The following is a 19,831-nucleotide window of genomic DNA, read 5'->3' as shown; positions in this document are numbered from 1 at the left end:
ATAAGTCTAGGGCTTGCTCTTAACCTAGAGTGAATGCAAAGCAACAAGGCTCAGCTTAGACCAAAAAGGTCTCAGATAGTAACAGTAGTAATTAGCATTTGTCACAAACTAAAAATGTACATTCACAGGGACCACAGCTCAGATGACTAAGTGTAATTGCTTAATAACAGTAAATCAACCAGACCTCTAAGTGGTCAGTCTTTTTGATTATCATGAGATCACAGGATAATACATTTGGGAAGGAAATTCAATAGGTCAGATCAGTAAAACCAATGATGCAAAGAGACACAAACTTTCATATTTTTTACTGTTATTTCCACAGTTTTGCACAGTAACCTACTGCACAGCTGTGTAACACTCACAGATTTCTTCAGTAACAAAATGTAAAATAATAGAGTACAAAAATAAGCACTTTAACTGCTTTAATTCTGCTTACCATGTAAGTGAAAGCAGGGCTTTTACTATCCCTCGCTGGCTTTTACACCAGACTATTGCTTCCACCGTGATGTGCCAAAGGCTGAAGCCTGCCATCTGCTGCCAAAGAGCAGTGAGCTCCCCAACGCTCCCAGAGAGTTCATCGGGGGCCAGCACAGGCACAGCAGTTCCGCCACTTGTGGCACACAGCAGGACCAGACCAAACAGCACATCCTCCCTCCTCATACTCTCTTCCTCATTATGAAGCCTGGCTGTATACAGATAAAGGCAATGTTTATGACCCTCTTCAGATTCGGTCTTACTAGTCATCCCAAACCAAACAGCGGCTGAGGATGTTCTGAGCGCTGCAAGGTCAATTCATAACTGGTCACGCAGCACCAGACAGGATTCATCATGCAGTGTACTTTTCCTCCCCCTGCTTTTTTGCTTTGTGGTAGTGGTTGTAATCATTATACAGATCCTTAAAGACCTCCCTTACACCTGCTGGTAATGATGCATTTAAGAATTTGATGTCCCGTTCAATGCAAAGGTCAAGAATGTGATATATTCCTTCTGTGAGATGTGTCTTCACAGCTGGGTGCAAAGTCACCTATAAGAAAAACAAATTGCATTAAACTTGAAGACAAAAAAGGCAAGAAAACACCATTTCCACAGTCAGTATATACTAAATGCTGACAACAATTTATTCAGTGCATCAGACCATCTGGAACACCGCCTTAGATAAAATCCAAGATTTTGACTTGTGTAGTATTGTCCTGATTTTTGCAAACATGTTTTGCAGAACAAGCACAGCCCTTGCAATAAAATCTACAAGAGTACTACTATACACATTGCCAGAGGTAAAGACACTAATCATCCTGGAATTAAAATTAAAAAACCCTGCAATACTTGCCCCGGATTACACATTTCAGTAGATCCTGTATGTCTCATACAGGCTGTACGCTACTAAGTCTCAGTTTCAAATGAGCACTTCCTTTAGGCTGCCCTATCATTTACATTGGGTAGTCAAACAATTTTAACTTATCACTTAATAATTTGATACTTATCTAACAATTTTTATCTGAAGACTTCAACGTACACGCCTTAATAAAAGAAGCTTTCAGAAAGCTCAGGAGATGTACATTTCCTTAATCTGTTTTAACACTGGGAATCAGGCATCTTGTCTGAAGTCATGCAGAAAGTTGAAGGAATACAAAAAATGACTCAAGATTCCGTGCCCTGCTCCTGACATTACCCCTGCTCAACCCCACAACCAGCAGAACTGCCACTAAAACCAGGAACATCAGTGCTGACTCTGGAGTCCTCTGGTGCTCCAGGCTAATTGAAATTTGTCCTGTGCTCACAAATCACTTCCTAAATACTTCACTGCCTGAGACAGTGCTGGCCTCTGGCATAATCACGTTATTTTTGCTGCAGAACCACGTCTTATCTTTGCTGAATCCCAAAATTAGCTTTATGCCTCCAGATGTAAGCCTCTTCACTCCAGGCCTAATGAAAATTACATAAAAAGCTGTCATTAAAATTCAGGGTTCTTTCTTCCTTAGGCAACTAATAAACTTTCTGCTAATGAAGTGCACTCCTAATCACTGTGACAGGCTCCTGCTCTCTTTCTGCCCTAAATGTGGAACAGCTAATATATTTTATTAGGCCCACTAACATGGCTAGGAAAAACATATAGCAGGCATTAAGGCATATAAGCCTTTCTTTGAATCTGTGACCCTGAAGAGTTTGCAATCTAAAAGGCTGTAATTTTTTTTGCCTCTCTGTCAGTTGATCAATTGGTTGGTTTATAATAGATGTTATTTCTCCCTACACCATGCATTAAAGTAAGGGAACAGTTGAGCATCACAGCTCTCAGTGAATGCACTAGGCTGGGCTCTCCTCTCCCAGGGTAGAGAAACGACTGCAGTGAAAAAGGACATGAAAATCCACAGCTATTGACAATATGGACCAGATGGCCCCCTTGGGATACAGAGCTACCTCAGAGCTGCAGTTAATGGAACTGCATCCCTCAGATCACAAATTCATCTGGATCCATGCCTTATTTGGGCCATTCTCACTTTGTAGTTTCCTATAAACACCAATAACACCATGGGAAGCAGAGCTAAAGATTTAAACAGCTGCCACTACTGGCTGGCAGTTAATTATACTTGTAAGAGGTTTATGGTCTATATAGTTAGCACAACCAATTTGTCAAGCATTACAGAGCTCTTGATGTGAGACATTAAATGTGTGAAGAGGTATTTCACTATTGCTGAATTAAGCTACAGCTCATAGGCAACAAGCGAAAAGCACTGTCAACAGTATGAAAGAGATGCCACCCACTCCAGCAAGGAATCTTTCTAGATTAATACAAAATAATTCATGGTATAAAGAGGAAGCACTGAGGGAGCCGTTACACAACCACTTTAGGAGTAAGTGACTATTTAGGCCAGTAGCTTTCATCAGTTCTAGTTTGCAGACCCTTAAAAGGGTTCCAGTAAGTGTGAAGATGCCCATACAGAGACTTAAATCTACAAACATGTTTTCTCAGTTATCTTTGATAGACTCCCCAGGGTCTTCAGATCACAGGCAGAAAGTCACAGATCCGGTCTCAGAAGACATGAATAGTTGAAGGAGTTTTTTTCTCCCTCTGCAGAGCAACATGAAAGATGTGTACATGCCCCACTTAAGACAGGCATGCTGAGGCTTCCCCTTCCTCTGATATTCATCAGTTCTCACCAGTCTAACGAGCAAATAATATATATCATCAATAAATCATCACCTACTTGTGATCTATCTGCTCTGTCAGACAGAAAACACTCCTTTGTCACAGCATCTGATGGCTCACTACACCAATTCCCCTTTATACACCCAAAGGTTCCACTGCATACATTACTGATCTGTGGTTTCACCTATCATCCATCACTTTCCATTTCCCAATGAAAGTATTGCACAGAACTTTCCTAGAACTCTCATGAGACTTTGTACTCCTGTTAATACTGAGGCAAGTGTCCTTTCAACTTAAAAAGGTCATTTGACGTACACTCAGTGATGAACAGATTACATAGTTCAGAGATGGTAAAGGAGAGCATTAGTAGTCTTAACAGCAATCTCCCCCTTTGCTAAACTACCATGTTCACTACGTAAACAATAACCAACTTATCAGGAACACTAAATAACATAGCTAAAAACTGACATCTCCTATTGTTTTGCTCCCAAACCTTGGAAAAAAGATAAGCAATAAAAAAGGCAAACAAGTTTAACTTCTGTAATAACCTTTATGGTTAGTTACACCGGTTACACCATAATCCTTCAGAAACATAGCACCAGTTGGAAAATATTTTTTGCAAGAGGGTGTAAAAACAAAGACTAATATTCCTTTCTGTATTTCAGCCCATGCCCAGGCTGAAGCCACAAATAATCAATTTGCAGGTACTTGTGCCACAAGCAGCATTCAAACCCTGGTGAAATCTAAATCCACCAGGCTGAAGAAAATTACAAGCTGAACTTAGGTCTGGATGTGAGAAACTACTGACCTGGCTCTGGCATCCATAGTAGCAGTAGTAGTTGCTTTCAGTAAGAATTGCAGTGACAGCTTTGGTATAGAAGAAGAATTACTGAAAAGCTAACAATTCTTGGCTTGGTAACATTTTTTCCATTCACTTAATCATTTAGATCAGATTAAAAGATATTTTCCATGAGAATTTTCCACCATTACTTTACCAGATGGGCCCCTAACTGCTATCAATCCTGCACAAATAAGACTAACTGGGAAATGAATTTAACTACCAGATGTATAAAGAAGCCACGGTTAAATTCTGGAACAGGTGGCCCAGAGAGGTAGTGGATACCTCATCCCTGGAAACATTCAAGGCCAAATCGGATGGGGCTCTGAGCAACCTGATCTAGTTGAAGATGTCCCTGCTCATTGTAGGAGGTTTAGACTAGATGACCTTTAAAGGTCATCTTTCAGCCTTTCAACGCAAGCCATTCTACGATTCTATGAAGAAAGAGCAACATCCAAAGCAGTTCTGTAACTAGGCACTGCATTGTTTAACCTTAAAACCCCACAGTCCACACCTTTAGAAAGTTTTCAGGAGTTTGGTAAGAAAGATTCTCAGGAACTCGTGCTCAAAATAACAGTCTGGATCAAACCCATATCTCCATGAACAATAGCAACTTTTGTAACTTCACAAATTTTACAAAATTTAACACGGTTGCCTTTGGAATAGGAACGCCAAAGCCAGCACAACACCATGGCACTTTCAAGATGGATGAGAACATACCTTCTGCAGTTCAGTCACATACTGAGCCACCATGAAAGCAGAAAACACAGTAAAGTCCTCCATTTCTGCAGCAATATGAGTATACATCCGTTCCACCAAGTGTGCACATTGCAGTATAACTTCAAACTCATCTGTGTTGCCTAAAACAGAAAGTGAGATGCAGCCTGGCATTTGAGGCTTAAAAACACTAGAAAAAAACCCTTGAAGAATCACCCACTCTTCCATGATTCTTGAAATACATGAGGCCAAGGACAGCTTGCCATTTTATCCTCTTTTCTTATGAAGCCACAGTTGCAATACACATCTCTCAAAATGGCTATTTTGTAAGAGCACACTGATTTTAACTCTATGTGCACTGCAAGGCAAAAACTATTTGTTATAGATGTTAAAGTGCTAAAAGCAGCAGTTATGGTCCCATCCATGATTCAGTCCCAACTAGCACTGCGGAGGAGAGAAAAGGAGACAGGAAAATTATATTCTCTACCTACAGAAAATCAGAAGACATGTCTTAGAAAGAGCATATTAAGAAAGCTTTCTGATGAAATCTATTACGTGGTATATAGCAGCAGAAGCCACACCACTGGAGATATTTAAAGTGAGACTGGTGAGATCAGCTGAGAATTTACTCCGTAGGTAGTGAATGAAGAGAGCCAACACAAATAAGGGAGAAGGGAAATCCAGAAATTACTTTCATGTTATCTCTTACAAAAACAGAAAAATCCTGCAAAGATAAACAGCACATTTTTCAACTTGACAATGCTGCATATCTGTAAATTTCCTGTGATCCTTGCCTTATGCAAACATATCGCAGAAGCAAGCAAATTCTCAAAGTTTGGCACCAGTTTAACATACCCTTTCCTTTATCACTGAGCCTTTGCTACTATATTCCTCCATGACAAATACATACACTTACATTTGTCCACAACTGTGGGCAACATATCAGCTGAGATAAATCTGAATATGGCATAGGCTGTGGGACACCAGTGGAAAGCCAGGATGCAATCAGTTGCAGGCCATAAAGTCAATTTGTCTCAACAATTCACCACTATTAATGGCAGGGTATTTGTGTCTTGACCAGTATAAAGCACATAATGATTATCTAAATCACTGTGAACATCTTTGACTTGGTTACTTTAATAACTTTCAGTAATAAGTCTTTTCTTTTTTTTGCCTTCCTTTTGGGATATTTAACTACAATAATTCCAAATCCTTAACCATACAGATATATCATCTAACCCCAACTGATGCTTCAGATATGCATAATGTTCTGGCTTTTTACTTAGCACAGAATGGTGACAATTAAGGTCTGGAGTAAACATAGTTGCAGTCTTAAGAAACTCCACTTAGTAGGATCGATTTGGGGTTATAACTCACAAATATTAGCATGTATCACCAGAGTTCACAGCCACCACGCTTTCAGGCACAGGGGTTGATCGGAAGAGCAGAAATTGGGCACAGCAAGCCTTACTGGTTCCTGTCTGCTTGCCAGCCAGTCAGTGAAGAATAACTTATTCACCAAAAGCAGTACTGCTGGCATGCAGTTCCGCAAGAGCCCCAGTTTTCTTCATAAGCCCGTGACACCACAAAGCTCATCCTCAATTTTAAAAAAAAGGACAGACAGGGCTAACAGTTTCAATGCCACAGCTAGGCTTTGAGGACTTTGATTCTGATGTGCCTTGTTTGGCATCTCCTAGTCCAGAACACATAAAATTACAGTGTATATATGTATCATAAAGGTGGAAAAAATACAGTACCTCTGTCTCCTTTCTGACGTCCCTCATGCATGACAGAAACAACCAGACGATGGAAACTGTTCAGAAAAGATGGTGCTGCTTTCAACAGCACCTGCAAAAGACATGAAATAAAACCATCAGATTACATAGTAAAGGGAGTGAGAGAGTAGAGGTAGACACTATCTTTTCATTCTGCATCCATAGAGTGTTTAGCACATGAGAATTCAGGAGTAGGACCGCATTCCTAGCCATAATCAAATATAAATAGCAACATCGTATTAGAGTTACTTCATCTCTCCAAAGCAGCACTTGATTTAACAGCCTAATGTCTAGGGCATTTGTCCTTGCTGGCAGAGAACCTGCATGGCCAGATAGATTGACAGAACAGGGGTTCCAGTGACACTACAGATCACTGTGTGAAAACAGCCTGGATAGGCAGCTTTCTACCACAGGGTTTTTGTAAGGGCATTTTAGCAATGCATACTGCCTTGCTTTTAGAATGTGCCATTTCCCCATCTTTAACTTTCCCCATTCTCGGTCCTAATACAAATGCATGAGGTCCCTTTCCTTTTTTTTTCATCTCTGCCTATGTATTCCATGTAGGAGTACCTCCATCCCCATGCAACTCCTGACACATCTTCCCTTTCCCATGCCAGAAGGCTGACAAGAATACCAGGATGGTACAATGCTTGAAGGTCACCACCTTCAACAGTGTCTAAGCCCTGTTTTCAGAGGACTGCAGAATCTTGACCTTCAGTGAGAATGAGGTCCCAGAGCCTGAGCCATTTGTGCTTCTAGAAACCAATCATAGAAAAATGAAGTTTTATTCTAATACATTGTTAGATGCTGATAAGAAATGCACTGCCAAAGAACAACGCAGGCATAAGCAAAGCAGAAGAGTGACTGAAATTATGTGATTTTGAGATTCCCAGCCTTTTAAATAAGAAGCGGTACAATGTACTTTTATACTATCAGGACAAAATATTTCAAAACAACTATTAAAAAAATTCTTATCACTGTTATGTTTGTTCTTTATACCTGTAGTGGATTGGCTTTTGGATTTTTTTAGGCCTTCCTTAGCAACGGGAGTCAGAAATCTAAGGAAGCATTCCATATCATCCTTTAGCGTAACACAATATATAAACAAGGTGGAGATAAGAGAGCTCGCGCTCTTCTCTCTTCTGGTGGCTGAAGATGACAGGTCTCTCTGCAGATGGTCTTTGCTTGCAAGGGCCAAGGCCTGCCTGCTTAGACCTGCCGTTATCTCCAGTCCGTCCGGGAGGTGTGGGGGAGTTGGTTGGTGCTTCGCAGGGTTCTGCTGTCTCATTATTCAGGGAAGTATTTAATTCGGGGTTTTTAATTTATTCACTAGCTCTCTATTAACGGTGTATATTTGGAGGATATTTGTTTTAGTTTTTTTTAATCCCTGTTTTCCCCCTCCCTTTTCCCTTTTTTCCCCTCAGGAGCTCCCTATTGTGTGTGCAATATATTCAAATTGTATATATAATTGTAAATACATGTAAATATATATTTTTTATATAATCTCATTTTGTTCGGGCTTCTTTCGGTTTTTCTGTGGTTCGGGTTTTTTTCCTCACTTGAAAGAGCGAGAGGGGGGAGGGGACATCTTGGACTTGGCAAGAAAGCCAGGTCAAACTGATACCATACCTTTTTCCTCTCCTCCCATCCCCTCACAGACATACCTTTGGATGACACTGCACAACAGAGAAGAGCACTTCATGGACTCCCAGGAAGACACCACTATAGTCTTCTAACTTCAGATGATCCAGAGGGATTGTTAAGAGAATATTGAATGCCAATGACACATGATGTGGATTCACAAGAACCCCTTCTCCTTGCCTTAGCAGAGCTGCTACAGTCTCTAGAATAGGTACAACTACGATGGAAATCAGTGATGGGTCCTGACAGGCCTCTTTGGTTTGCATCTACAAGCAGAAGAAACAGATAAGGAGGAGAACATTAGACATCTATCATAGGGGTTCGAACACCAGAGAACCATAATGCTCTGACTGGAGCCAAAGGAACTAGACTGGTGCAAGCTGGACTGGCAGGCAGACTCCTGCACCTGAGCCATTTTTGTCCAACTGCACCCTGGGCAAGGATGCCTGTGATGCACTTCAAACCAACACTGCTGTGTAACTGGAATTGCAACTATTCTCCAGTCCCTTGACAACTCCTCCCTCTTTGCACCTCCTTAAACAAATGCACTGATGCAGTTCAGTCCTTTACAAGCATGCAGACCTATCAAAAAAGGGCAGATACTGCATGCTCATGATTTCCATGCATTGCAGAGCCAACCTCTGATAAATTCTGGTCTAGAAACATCATCACCACAAGAGGAGAAAAACCTGCATCACTAGGTTTATATGCTGTACAAATGAAAGACAGGAAACTTGGGTTTGATTACTTTCCATCAAGTTTCCCTTTCATAATTCAGTGAATATTTTTTTGGTATGAGCACTTCTTTATTTTGTTTTGCTGCTGTTGGCTTCTACTGCAACACGTGGCTGACAGATACCTTCTCCTTTGTACAGGAAGAAGTTCAAGACACTCAGACTGTCTACTCTGCAGTCTAACAAGTTTCTCCCAAGCTCCATATTACATGGTGCAGTTCCATAAAATTACAATGTATAAGAAGTTAATGACTTACACACTGCACTTACAGGAGGAGATTTACTTGAGGGAGGAGGAGGTATGGATTTGTTCAGTATCCACAATGTTTTTTCGTCCTGAGGACCTCACTGCCACCGTCCAAGCTTGCTCGGCCCCGGCAGATGAACCTCAGGATTAAAGGGTGGGCTCAGCTCAGCGCACACTGTGTCTCACCTAAAAAATCCACTGCGCAGGCTCGAAGGGTAAAGACCCTTCCCAAATCTTCATTCGCGAAGACTGGCCATACATACAATGTTTTTATTCCTGTGTGCCTCTGTGCACGCTAGAAGTAACCGAAGGGATGGGTAATTAAGTTACAATGAAGAGATACTTACCGCTAAAGCTGTGATTATCTGTGGGCTGGTAAACCAGAAAGCTTTCACTTTGTCTCCACTTAATGGGCAGTTAAGCAACAATTTAGTTAGGGTAACAGCTGACAATACTTCCTGCAGAAAGCAGAGATCAGTCACTGGTACTAGGTGCACTGGCTCCTTTCAAGCACAGAAGAGCCCTTTCAAGGCCAGTGGCACTTTTGAGCATTACCAGAGCCTTGACACATGAAAGTCCTCCCACCAGTACATCTCTTAGAAAATTGTGAAGTAAGCAGCAGTTCAACAAAATTCAATATGCTGAGCAGCACTGGCCCAAATGTACTTCATGGCACATTTATTTCAGAATTAACTTGCTGTATAAAAAGGCTTACACGATTTTTAAGAAATGAAAGGCTTTTCATACAACTGCCACTAGATAACAGAGGGAGGCAGAGGGAATACAGGGATACCAGTCTACTACACACTAAGAACATTGCATTTGGCAGCAGGGCTTTTTTTACTTGCTAGTTGTTTATACAGACTGACAAAAGAAGCATATTGCAAGCTATACTCAGGTGGCAGGAATTATATGCACAGTACAGAAATTCCAGATACACTTTGAAAAAGATATATCAAGAATTGAAGCAGCATATTTGTGTCTCTTTCTGACAAATAAGACAGAGCCAGATAACCCCCCAAGCATAATTCAGGTTTCATTCTCAAGTCACTGAGCTTTCTACAGAGCATACAGCTGGTGTTTTTGCCAAAAGTGTTTCACAAGTCACCACTGCTGCTTAAGCTGCTCTGAAGAAAGGCAGAGTTTATAAAGCTACTGAGTGGCATCTGATTATTATTGAGTAGTCTTTAGAGACAACTAACAAAAGCATAGGGGTAGTTTTGGTTTTACTTAAAAACGCCAGCATTTCTAAAAGTGCCTTTAATCTTGTTAAGAAGATCCACAGACAAACACTGACTGCTAGTATCTGTTGTGAAAGAGCTTGGAGCAGAAAGTAGAAAAGAGCTTTCAGCCTGTAACATCACAGCTGTGTGATTTCTGTTGACAATACATGGAATTAAGACAGCAGAGTCCTTAAACTGGACAGAAAATTTTTCAAGTAGGTTTCCATGATCTTTCCACCTCCCTAAATTTATATCCATAATGTATTTCAGCAGTCACCAAGCCCTTATCCATACAAATTAATATGTCCTGATCACTGAACATAAAGCAGGAAGAGGAAAAAATATTTATCAAATGTCATTCAGCCAACAATTTTTTTTCAAGGTACAGCACACTGAAGAAGGAAGTTGACAATACAGTAAGCTCGTGCCTTACTTTAGCCTTCTGTTGCCAAACATGCCTCAATTCGAGTCCCTGTAGCACCAGCCGCATTATGGCATAAAACTCCTCAACAGAGCAGTTTCCCAGCAGCTGGACAAGCACCTCTGTCAACTCCATCTCCATGCTTTGGATCACCTGGGTTGTGATTGCAGGACCTGCATATTCAAGAGACAAAAGAAATCAATTCCCAACACATAGACTTCCACAGGTAAGAATAGGGCAAATTGAAAATAAAACAGCTCTTATGGGTACCTTTTTAACACTCAGATTCACAGAGGGCTCCCCACTTTACCTCTTTCCCCACTAGTGCAATGACTTGCTGACCTCAAGTATTTCCTACCCTCAGGTTCACAGAGCAGCCATCATTCCAATAAAAAAGCCTTCAGTAGTACAGAAATACCACACTAACGCAGGTGCACAAGCCAAGGGAGCAAGCTAAACAAGCCGCAGGGCTTTACTAGATGGTGGCCAGAAATCCATCACAAACCACAAAAACATTAAGCTGACAAAGTTAGGTCTCTGCTGAGCCTAACTCACACTCCCCACTTACTCAATTACTACTACATAGACAGTCTTAGACTAGCTCATAATTCAACTGATTTTGGTTCTTGAGTTCTGCAAGTATCCACAGGATCTGTGGCAACGCCAAAAATCTTCTTCAACAGGAATTAATATTTCATTTTATTGAATACTCTACTTATTCAATGGAAATTATTACAGCTTTTTGCAGTGATTCATTATGTCTCCAAGCTAAAGAACTTTACCAATCTTACACTAATAATATGAGGCACAGAATGAGACAGAGAAAAATCAGCAGAAAAATTACAAGAGTCAACACATCCTCATCTCCATTCCATGGAAAGCCGTGCTCTGTTCTTAACTACTTAATGCCAATATAAACACTGAGATCACGACTGTAGTTCACTTGAACAGTAACCTCCCCAGTAGGGTGCACTCCCTCAGGGTGTCTATGAGACAATTCACTGGCATGTGGGAATTATAAATAAAGTATCTTTAATAAAGCATTAAAAATAGTGTTTATTTCATCTTTGTCTCATGCTTTTTATACTCCTTCTATGTGTATGTTTTGTAATGTACATACTATACCACTAGAGCAGCATGTGTATATAATTTATAAGTAAATATATATTGAGGCTGCATGCTCAATCTTTAATTTTAATGATAGGTATGCACAATCAAAAATGTCTGGAGACCACTGCACTAGAGCATGTCAGTAACAAGTCGGACAAATTCCGACAGTTTGAAGAAGTCAAAGAGAACAGTTACACCTGTGCTGTGTTCAGCTCTCTTTCTGAAAGAGACACTATAAAGGAGTCATTAGGAGTCTTCTGCCACAGCCGGCAGAAGAGGTTTTTCATGTAATTTCTAGCCCTGGCTCTTTATTTAATGAGGATAAAGGGACAGACCTGCCAATTTCCCACAGACTTTGTCAGAATTACGGGCATTCAACATCCATAAGGTAGGTAACTTTCACTATTCTATAACCTCACCTACCGAAGTAGATGAGTATTTTACTGTAAGATCCTCCAAGATCCCCAGATAAGACATTTCTGATCTGACCTGGGGCACATCAGCTGCTTCAGTAGTGTCTACTACATCGACTACACAAGTAGGACACTGCATCTTCAGCCCTACATCCAGAAGCGTTATCATGTTCCAGTTACTGTCAAAATGCTCTACATAGATAAGTAATTCAGGACCTGAACTTTATTAAGATGTTTACATCTTTCAGAAGATCATGATCAAATTAGATGGTGGCTGTGGTCCATGTACCACAACATTGTCTCCTTGTAAAGCTTCCTGTTATGCATTTATAAAAGGACAGCCTGCTGCTTTAGCACAACTAAAAAATATAGACTTTTCAAAAAGCTGTATGCTTCGCTAAATGGCTTTTAACTCGCCTCTGCACTGCAAAAATTAGCAAAGGAACTGGAGAAAGAGAGTTTTCATACCAGAGAGAAGCTTTTTTATGGCAAAACCAACCATGACCGCAGCTTCTTTTCCAGGATACAGCTCTGGCACTGAGCAGAAGACTGTTAGGAACTGCAATGCAGGCTGAAGGAACTGCAGATTATGTCCTGCACATGGCAGCTCTCTCAGTATCTGAGAGTAAAACTCTTGGTACAGTTTAATACGAGGTTGCTCCAAAAACCCACTGGGCTCCTTCTGCCAGCCCCTCCTGACAGGATGGCTCAGATCTGCTTTGAGGAGAGTAGTGACAGATGGTATGAATGCTACAGGCAAAAGCTGGTTTGGTGTGTTACTCTGAAGACCATGTTGAACAGTTCTGACCATCTGCAGAACTACGGGCTCCAACAGAGCAGACAGCACATCTGCAGAATGTAGCTTCTTTTCTGGTAGCTGCTGAAGGTGGAGCGTGACAACGTGACATAGTGTGGTGAATGTCATGAGCAGTAACTGCTCAGCTGCAGGATTCCAGTTTTTCCGGTCTTTGCTTTTGGCTGCACCAGTGTCTGGCTTGCAGCTTACCAGGAAAGATATGAACTTTTCCAAGTTGAGCCTCACACTTTGTCGTCTTTCAATTACCATCTGAAGAAAGTCTTCCAGAAAAGCATGGAATTCCTGGAGATACTGTGCCCAAAGAGGAACGGTCAAAACATCAGAGAAGAATTTGCTCGCTGTAAACTGGGAGATCATGACAGCCTCAAGAACATCACTGGCATGTAACACCTTAAAAACAGAGTTGGCATTCCTGCCAGCTTGCAGGCACCTCAGGAGGTGGAGGCAAGTACTTAAAAACTTCAGCAATAACAATTTGCTGCAAGAGACACTAGCCCTGGTATTGGCTAGCAGGGACAGCAGCACCAGAAAACACCGAGTACAGTCAGAGGGAAGAAAACTGTCTAGTTTCAGAAGAGAAAAAATGTCTAGCAAACCCAGGCAGCTTTCTAGCTGACTTTCTTTCAGGGTGACAGGGCAGCCACTTTTTGCTAACAGTACTATACATTGGGCAACTTTCTCCAAAGTTTTCCAAGACAAGCTGAGCTCATCCTTCAACAGTTTGTTTTCTGATGGTACTTCCAACAGGTCAAGAGTTTTGCAAGGAGCCAGGATTTCTTCATGCCAAGGGATATTACTTGCAAACAGCTGCTGAAGTGGCAGATCTACCGGATCCCTAGTAGCAGTGGGCAGCACCGTAGAAAACTTAATAATAAGTCTGGTCAGAAAAGCACAGTGTAGGATCTTCATTTCTGGAAGAAAGGAGCTGTGCATCAAGCCAAGAGATATCTTTTCAGTGCTGATGGAAGGCTCCTGGTCCATGGCAGCCTCCTGAGCTTTGGCCAGCATTAATGTCTCCAGAAGCACATTTGCAACATACTGTACATCTTCTAAGGAAATATACGGCAACAGGATAGTCAGGTTGGACACGACGAGGTGCCAGTGTGCTGTGGGGTAAGTAAGATCACTTATAACACTGATATCTCCATCCCACGGTTCAGATTCTCCTCTGCTCATGGTGGATCTCCCAGACTCCAGGATGAAAGCTGCAGCATGCTGCAAGGTCTGTAGGTCAGCTTTGGCCTGCATTAAGATCATCTTCATTTTCTGAAGTGTGAGAAGTTCTAAGCAATATTTACTAGGGGAGGCAAAACTATTTGCAATTTCCATAACTCTCTCCCAAGACTGTTCCCTCAAACCAGGGAGGAAAGCTGAAATGCTAAAATGCCCCTGCCTTGCAGCAGGTTCAGTAACAGCACCAGCAATTTCGGCTGTTGGAGACACATATTTACTGCAGCTAACACCAAACAGAGTGTCTACCTCAACCCAAGTGTAAACAAGGAGGAGAGTAGTGTCACTGGCCTTTCTTAGCCAAAGGTCTGACTTCTCTTCCTCTCTTCTAGGAGCCTGCAGCAGCTCCATCAGTGGCTGAATTATTCCCTTCTGTATCTTTGCCAGCAGATTCTGAGTGCGAAGCACCACAGGGGAAGGAGTGACATCATCTAGGCTCCTCATGTTGAACAGAAAAGCATGCAGCACCGAGCACACTGCCATCAGCTTCAAGGCCATGTCAGTTGACCCTTCAACTGCAGGAATGATAAGGGTCTGGCATTTCTCCACAAAGAGACACAAAATGTCCAGAATCTGGTTGGGTGGAAGTTCAAGGAGGCACTCACGAAGCTTTACTGTCAGGCCAGCAGAGAAGATGGGTGGCCTCAGTTCATCCACAGCTGGGCGGCAAATGACTGTCAGCACCTCCTCAAAGAGCCGTGGGGACTGTCGCAGCTTGGAGTAAGTCTGAAACACGGTGTTGATGAGAGTCTCCTGGGGCTTCTTCGTACGTGGCTCAGAGGCCTCAGCATCAATCCAAGCTGATGACACTAAGTCATCCAGGTCTGGGTCTACTATAAGGTGGTTTAATGATATCAAGAGTTTGAGACACCTGAACCAAGCGGGGATGGAAGCTTGGGAGTGTGACAGCAACATCTGCGCCAGCTTGCGATAAAACCCAAACTGCACCTCCTTGTGCCGGATACGGTCACTGGCGACATTATAGATATCACTGCTGAGCACCAAGCTCAGAAGCTGCTCCAAAGCAAGCAGCTCTGTGCTCCAGTCCACAGGTGAGAGCATATCTTCCCTCCCTCCCTGTTGTAGGTCAGAGAGCCTGAGACAACCAAAAAGCCTGCTGAACATGTGGAAACACACAAGGTGGTTTTCTGCCTTACAGTACGAGTCCAGAAAGAGTTTATATAGCAGGGACACAGAACCAGCCACAACCGCTCCATGGAGAGCAGGTTCACAAAAGTCACTGCCCAGATTGGTCTGCACTGTGTTGACTGGTAGCAAAAGGCTTTTAAAAGCTCCTTTCTTCTTCTCCTGGACTTCCTGTTCTGGCAGCAGCTCCTCTTTGTAGGATGAGAAAAGCTCAGCCTGGAACAACCCAGCCTGCAGCAAAGTTTCTATTTGGTTTCGGATTTCCCTGCTCAGGTGCTGACGCACATGGTTATCATCTGCTTGTGTCCAACTCCTCACAGTCAGCAAGTGCCTCAGGAGCAGACATGGCTGGAGTAAGTGACCTGTCACTTGCCCAAACACACGATTTGGGTTGGTTTGCTGCCTCTGTATCAGGAGGTACTGAGCAAAGGTAAGCTGGAGGACGCTGAACAACTGACAGCCCACAGCGTCGTCAGAAGACAGCTGCTGACATGCCAGCTTGCACAGCTTGCTGAGGAGATCAACCAAAAGCTCACACTTTGCTGTGTAAATGATGCACAGTGAAGGAGTAGAAAGGATGCCACTGGAGCAGTTCAGCACTGTGCCAATGTTCTGCTGTGTTTTTTGAGAACAAGCCTCTGATAACCTTTCGTTTATGACCTGAAGTTGGGAAAAAAGAGACAAAAACAAAACCAAAAAACCAGTCAATTTTGCATACAAAGATCATAATGAACCAACAACACCTTCCATGAGCTCTGGCTGCAACAAAGAAGCACCAGGGACTTGCCACAAGCTGCTCCTGTGCTTCTCACATCACAAGTTCCAAAACAGAAGCTCTGCTGTCCCTGCATTTATTTGCAGCACCAGATGAGGGAGGAAGCCCTCACTCGGTATGTCTGCTACTGGCAACAGCATAAGACTATCCATACTGGTTCTTACAGTTGATCCTGCAGAAATGGAGTAAGGATAAATTTCTGGCCGCCTTGAATGGTGCTGAAAATTATGCTCCAAACAAACAACAAACCCACACACAATACAGGTCCCCCCTCTGATCCAGGTAGCTTATTCAGTAAGAATGTCCATGACTAAATATCATCTTTATATTTTAAAAAGAGAATTTCCTGTCCTGATATCTGGAATGCAAAGGACTGTTCTCTTTTCCCTTTGAGGGATACAGAGTTCTAAAGAAATAATGTTTACTTAAACTTGCATTTCTCTTCCTTTTTTCAAAGTTTGTGTTGATTTCCCTATTGTTTTCTCCTTTGATCCCCTTTTTATTTGCTCCCTTTCCTCACCTCCAGATAATCTTGTCTGTGAACCAATTCAGTAGCAATTTACAAATCTATGTCTATTTCAGTTAAAAAACTCACCTGCCTCCTTAGACCTTATTGTGGATGGTTCATCTCCTCAGCTGAAACTCCACTGGACTAGAACAGATCAATAAATTCTTTCCACTGGACCCTCTAACATCTCTGTCTTTGGTCTTTAGGGAACCCTGTCCTGTACCTCTGATCTAATCTTCAACCAGAAACCAGGTTTTCATACCCAGACCATGTTTAAATTTGGCACACTTTCTGCATAACATCTCTGAAGCAGAGATTTCATCCAACCATTTCTCTGTACTTCACAATTCAATTTCTGCAGGTAAAGACAATCTTCTCTTGTTTCATTTCAACCTGATCATAATTAAAAGGGTCCTTTTCCAGTTGTTTTCACTGCTTTTGCAGCACTAATTCTGCTATTTCTTTAACCAAAAAGCCAAAAAAGAAGAAAGTGTTTGGTTCAGTTCTAAACTGTAACTGAAGCCACCCCCATTCACTTTCAGCTGAGGCTAAAATAATTATATGATTAAGATGCATAATGATTTAGTGCCACCACCATTCAGAGTCATCATAAGAAGCGCAGGGTCTGCTGAACAACACATCATAGTGCACAAATACTCAAGCCAAACACATGATGAGCCCTACAGTGAGAGAAAATCTGTCTCTCCCTAAACTCCCAAGCAAAATGGTATTACAAGCAGTAAGTAATACAGGAGAACAACATATGAAACTGAGCCTTTATTTATCTATTTAAATACTTAAAGCAGTTCACTCTGCTAGTCTGAAGAAGTTAAGACAGAGAGGAAGATTATCATTAGGACGCTCTGCCATTTTTAGCCTTAGTGCTGCACTAATATAAAACTGTACTGTAGGACAGAAATAGAGGAACTTTTAGTAGAGGTCCTGCAAGCCATCAGATTAACTATTATATATTTGAAGTAACACCTGAAACTGTGAGGAAGAGTCATGTACTGTAGAAGATACACACTGTTACCCAGTATATTACCAAATATCCACAGTTTTAGTTACCTGTGCAATTGAAAAACTGAGACCAATTGTTTTCCCACTCTTTAGGAGATCCTGTAGTCTTCTACTATGGATAACATTGTCTAGGTATGTCCAGAGTTTCTCAACAACTTCATCGTCCAGTTCCAGTTTTTTGTTGTAATTTGAAACCAATGTATGGCTTACCCAATCGAGTAATACCTGTTAACAGAAGGGAAGTAACCTTTAATAACCCCCATACAAAAACAAAAGTAGTACCTTTTCACAGCTACAGTGTTTGTGTCTTGAGAACTGTGCTACTTCCAAGCAGAACAGGCTCTGAACCAGCAGAGAAGACTACCCCTGTAGCTTTCAATTCCTGAGAGCTTTCATTCTAAACCTAATGTTGATCCTGTGCTCCCCTGCACCACTCCAAAATAACTTTCAGGAGTCAACATCCTACAGTCCTTTCATCAGGGCATTATACTGACAAGTGATACCAGTTAGCAAGCGTAGTCTTTTCAATCAAAGCTTAGAGAATCAGATGGTTTTCACTTCCTGACAATTGCTATTCTGTTCACATCCTCCTCTTCATATGTCTGAATTCACCATCTAGAAATTCAGGCCTAGGAATTTAGATGTGTGCAAACTGAAAAAGGTTGAAACCTACTAATTTAAATTACTGATTTAAAAACAAAAGGATAGTATGTGGCTAGGTTTAATACTCTATGTAACTGAAATAACAAGAACCCAAAACGCAGGTCTCAGACAGTGCAAACCCTAGACCCCACAATACTACCAGGGCTGGAAGAGCAGGACAAGATATCCTTCACTTGAGGAAACATGGCACAGACCTTCGGTAAACAGAGTCAAAACAAAAGGCTTAAGGGGAGAGGGTGGGTTCCATGAAGAGAACAACAAATTACCTTACAAGGTGAACCCCAAGAATCCACTGTGTGCTCTTTGCTCACGCACAAGTTCAGAGTACCAGAGACCACACATCTAACTACAGTCAGTTCTCCCACTCTGAACTTCTTGTTCTTAACTATGATCAGAAGCATCTGACCTTGGAGTGTCCTGTACTGGATGTAATAACCAGTGGCAATGACAGTTCTGAACACAACGATTTCTTATCTTTCCGGGAGACAGAACACACAGACCACCCTCTCTATGCGAAAGCCTCTTTCATCCTGCACTAATGTAGGTCTTTTTGCTGAGGCTTCTTGAAAGATGATGTTATAAAACACATTTCATATAACTACAGAGAAATCAAGAGCTGACACAATCGCAAATCAGAGCTATATTTGCACTACTGTCTAGGGTCAAAAGCTAGATCTGGGTTTTATGAATTGATTTGCTATCGGGGTTTTCTTCTTTCACTGTCTACCATTAAAAAGTACTCACTTGCTCCTTATTAGGCAGGAAGCACTGGTGAGAAATCCACGCGAAACGAGCCAGCTTGAGTTTGTCTTCCCAAGAAGTCTTGGCGCTTTTCAGCTTCAAGTAAATCCCGGAATAGATCGCGGCCATGGCGGGGGCACGTGGGACAGACGGACAGACAGACACACCACTGGAAGAAACGCGGAGCCAGGAGAAGGCGGTAAGGCGGGCAGAGGCGGCCCCGCACCCCGGCACCCACCCACGCACCCACACACGTGGCGCCGCTCGGGGCCCAGCCGCCGCCACAACCACCAGCCCGCCGCCCGCCACGGCTCCCCCGCGCCCACTTCACCCGCACCAGTCCCCCGGGGGCACTCGCCTTTCCCTCTCCTCGCAGGGCCCTCGCCGGCCGCTCTGCGCCCTCCCGGTCCGGCCGGTCCGTCCCGCCGCCCCCCGCTCCCGCCAAGCCGCGCCAGCCGAGCGCCGAGCGCGGGAGGCGGTCCTGGGGGAGCCCGCGCCCATTGGCGGCTCGAGGGCGCCTGCGCGGCCCCGGCCCCGGTCCCGCCCGCCCCGGCGTGTGTCAGCCGGGCCATGGAGCGGCCGCCGCCGCCCGCCGGGCCCCGGGCAGCACCGGCCGCGCCACCGGCACCGGCCCGCAGGGGAGGCGGCAGCGGCGGCGCGCCCATCG

At 42.9% G+C, this 19,831-nt stretch overlaps 1 protein-coding gene across 2 annotated transcripts; it reads right to left on the bottom strand.

Annotated features, from left to right (window-relative positions):
- Positions 1-287: 287 nt before the first annotated feature.
- Positions 288-19,587, bottom strand: URB2 (URB2 ribosome biogenesis homolog). Of its 2 annotated transcripts, XM_032683586.1 has the most exons (10): positions 19,523-19,587; positions 19,168-19,333; positions 17,809-17,985; positions 12,733-16,117; positions 10,754-10,914; positions 9,445-9,555; positions 8,140-8,382; positions 6,458-6,548; positions 4,704-4,843; positions 288-1,024 (listed from the first exon to the last, which is right to left on the bottom strand). In XM_032683586.1, the coding sequence occupies exons 2-10, from the start codon at positions 19,291-19,293 to the stop codon at positions 827-829; spliced, it is 4,632 nt and encodes a 1,543-aa protein (XP_032539477.1). In that variant the 5' UTR covers positions 19,294-19,333; positions 19,523-19,587; the 3' UTR covers positions 288-826. The 2 variants fall into 2 exon arrangements, with proteins under 2 accessions (XP_032539477.1, XP_032539478.1); XM_032683587.1 differs by lacking the exon at positions 9,445-9,555.
- Positions 19,588-19,831: the final 244 nt, after the last annotated feature.

The sequence above is a fragment of the Chiroxiphia lanceolata genome, chromosome 3 (assembly GCF_009829145.1).
Source record: "Chiroxiphia lanceolata isolate bChiLan1 chromosome 3, bChiLan1.pri, whole genome shotgun sequence".
Classification (NCBI taxonomy): Eukaryota; Metazoa; Chordata; class Aves; order Passeriformes; family Pipridae; genus Chiroxiphia; species Chiroxiphia lanceolata.
Note: the sequence above shows the minus strand (reverse complement) of the source record. Positions and strands in the feature narration are given on the sequence as shown.

Coding starts and splice junctions, on each gene's coding strand:
- URB2 (XM_032683586.1), bottom strand. CDS start 19,293: ATGGCCGCGATCTATTCCGGGATTTACTTGAAGCTGAAAAGCGCCAAG. Junction 6,549..8,139: donor TTGTGCAGTGTCATCCAAAG/GTATGTCTGTGA, acceptor TGTCTTTTGCAG/GTGCTGTTGAAAGCAGCACC. Junction 1,025..4,703: donor ATGTGACTGAACTGCAGAAG/GTATGTTCTCAT, acceptor TTTTTCTTATAG/GTGACTTTGCACCCAGCTGT.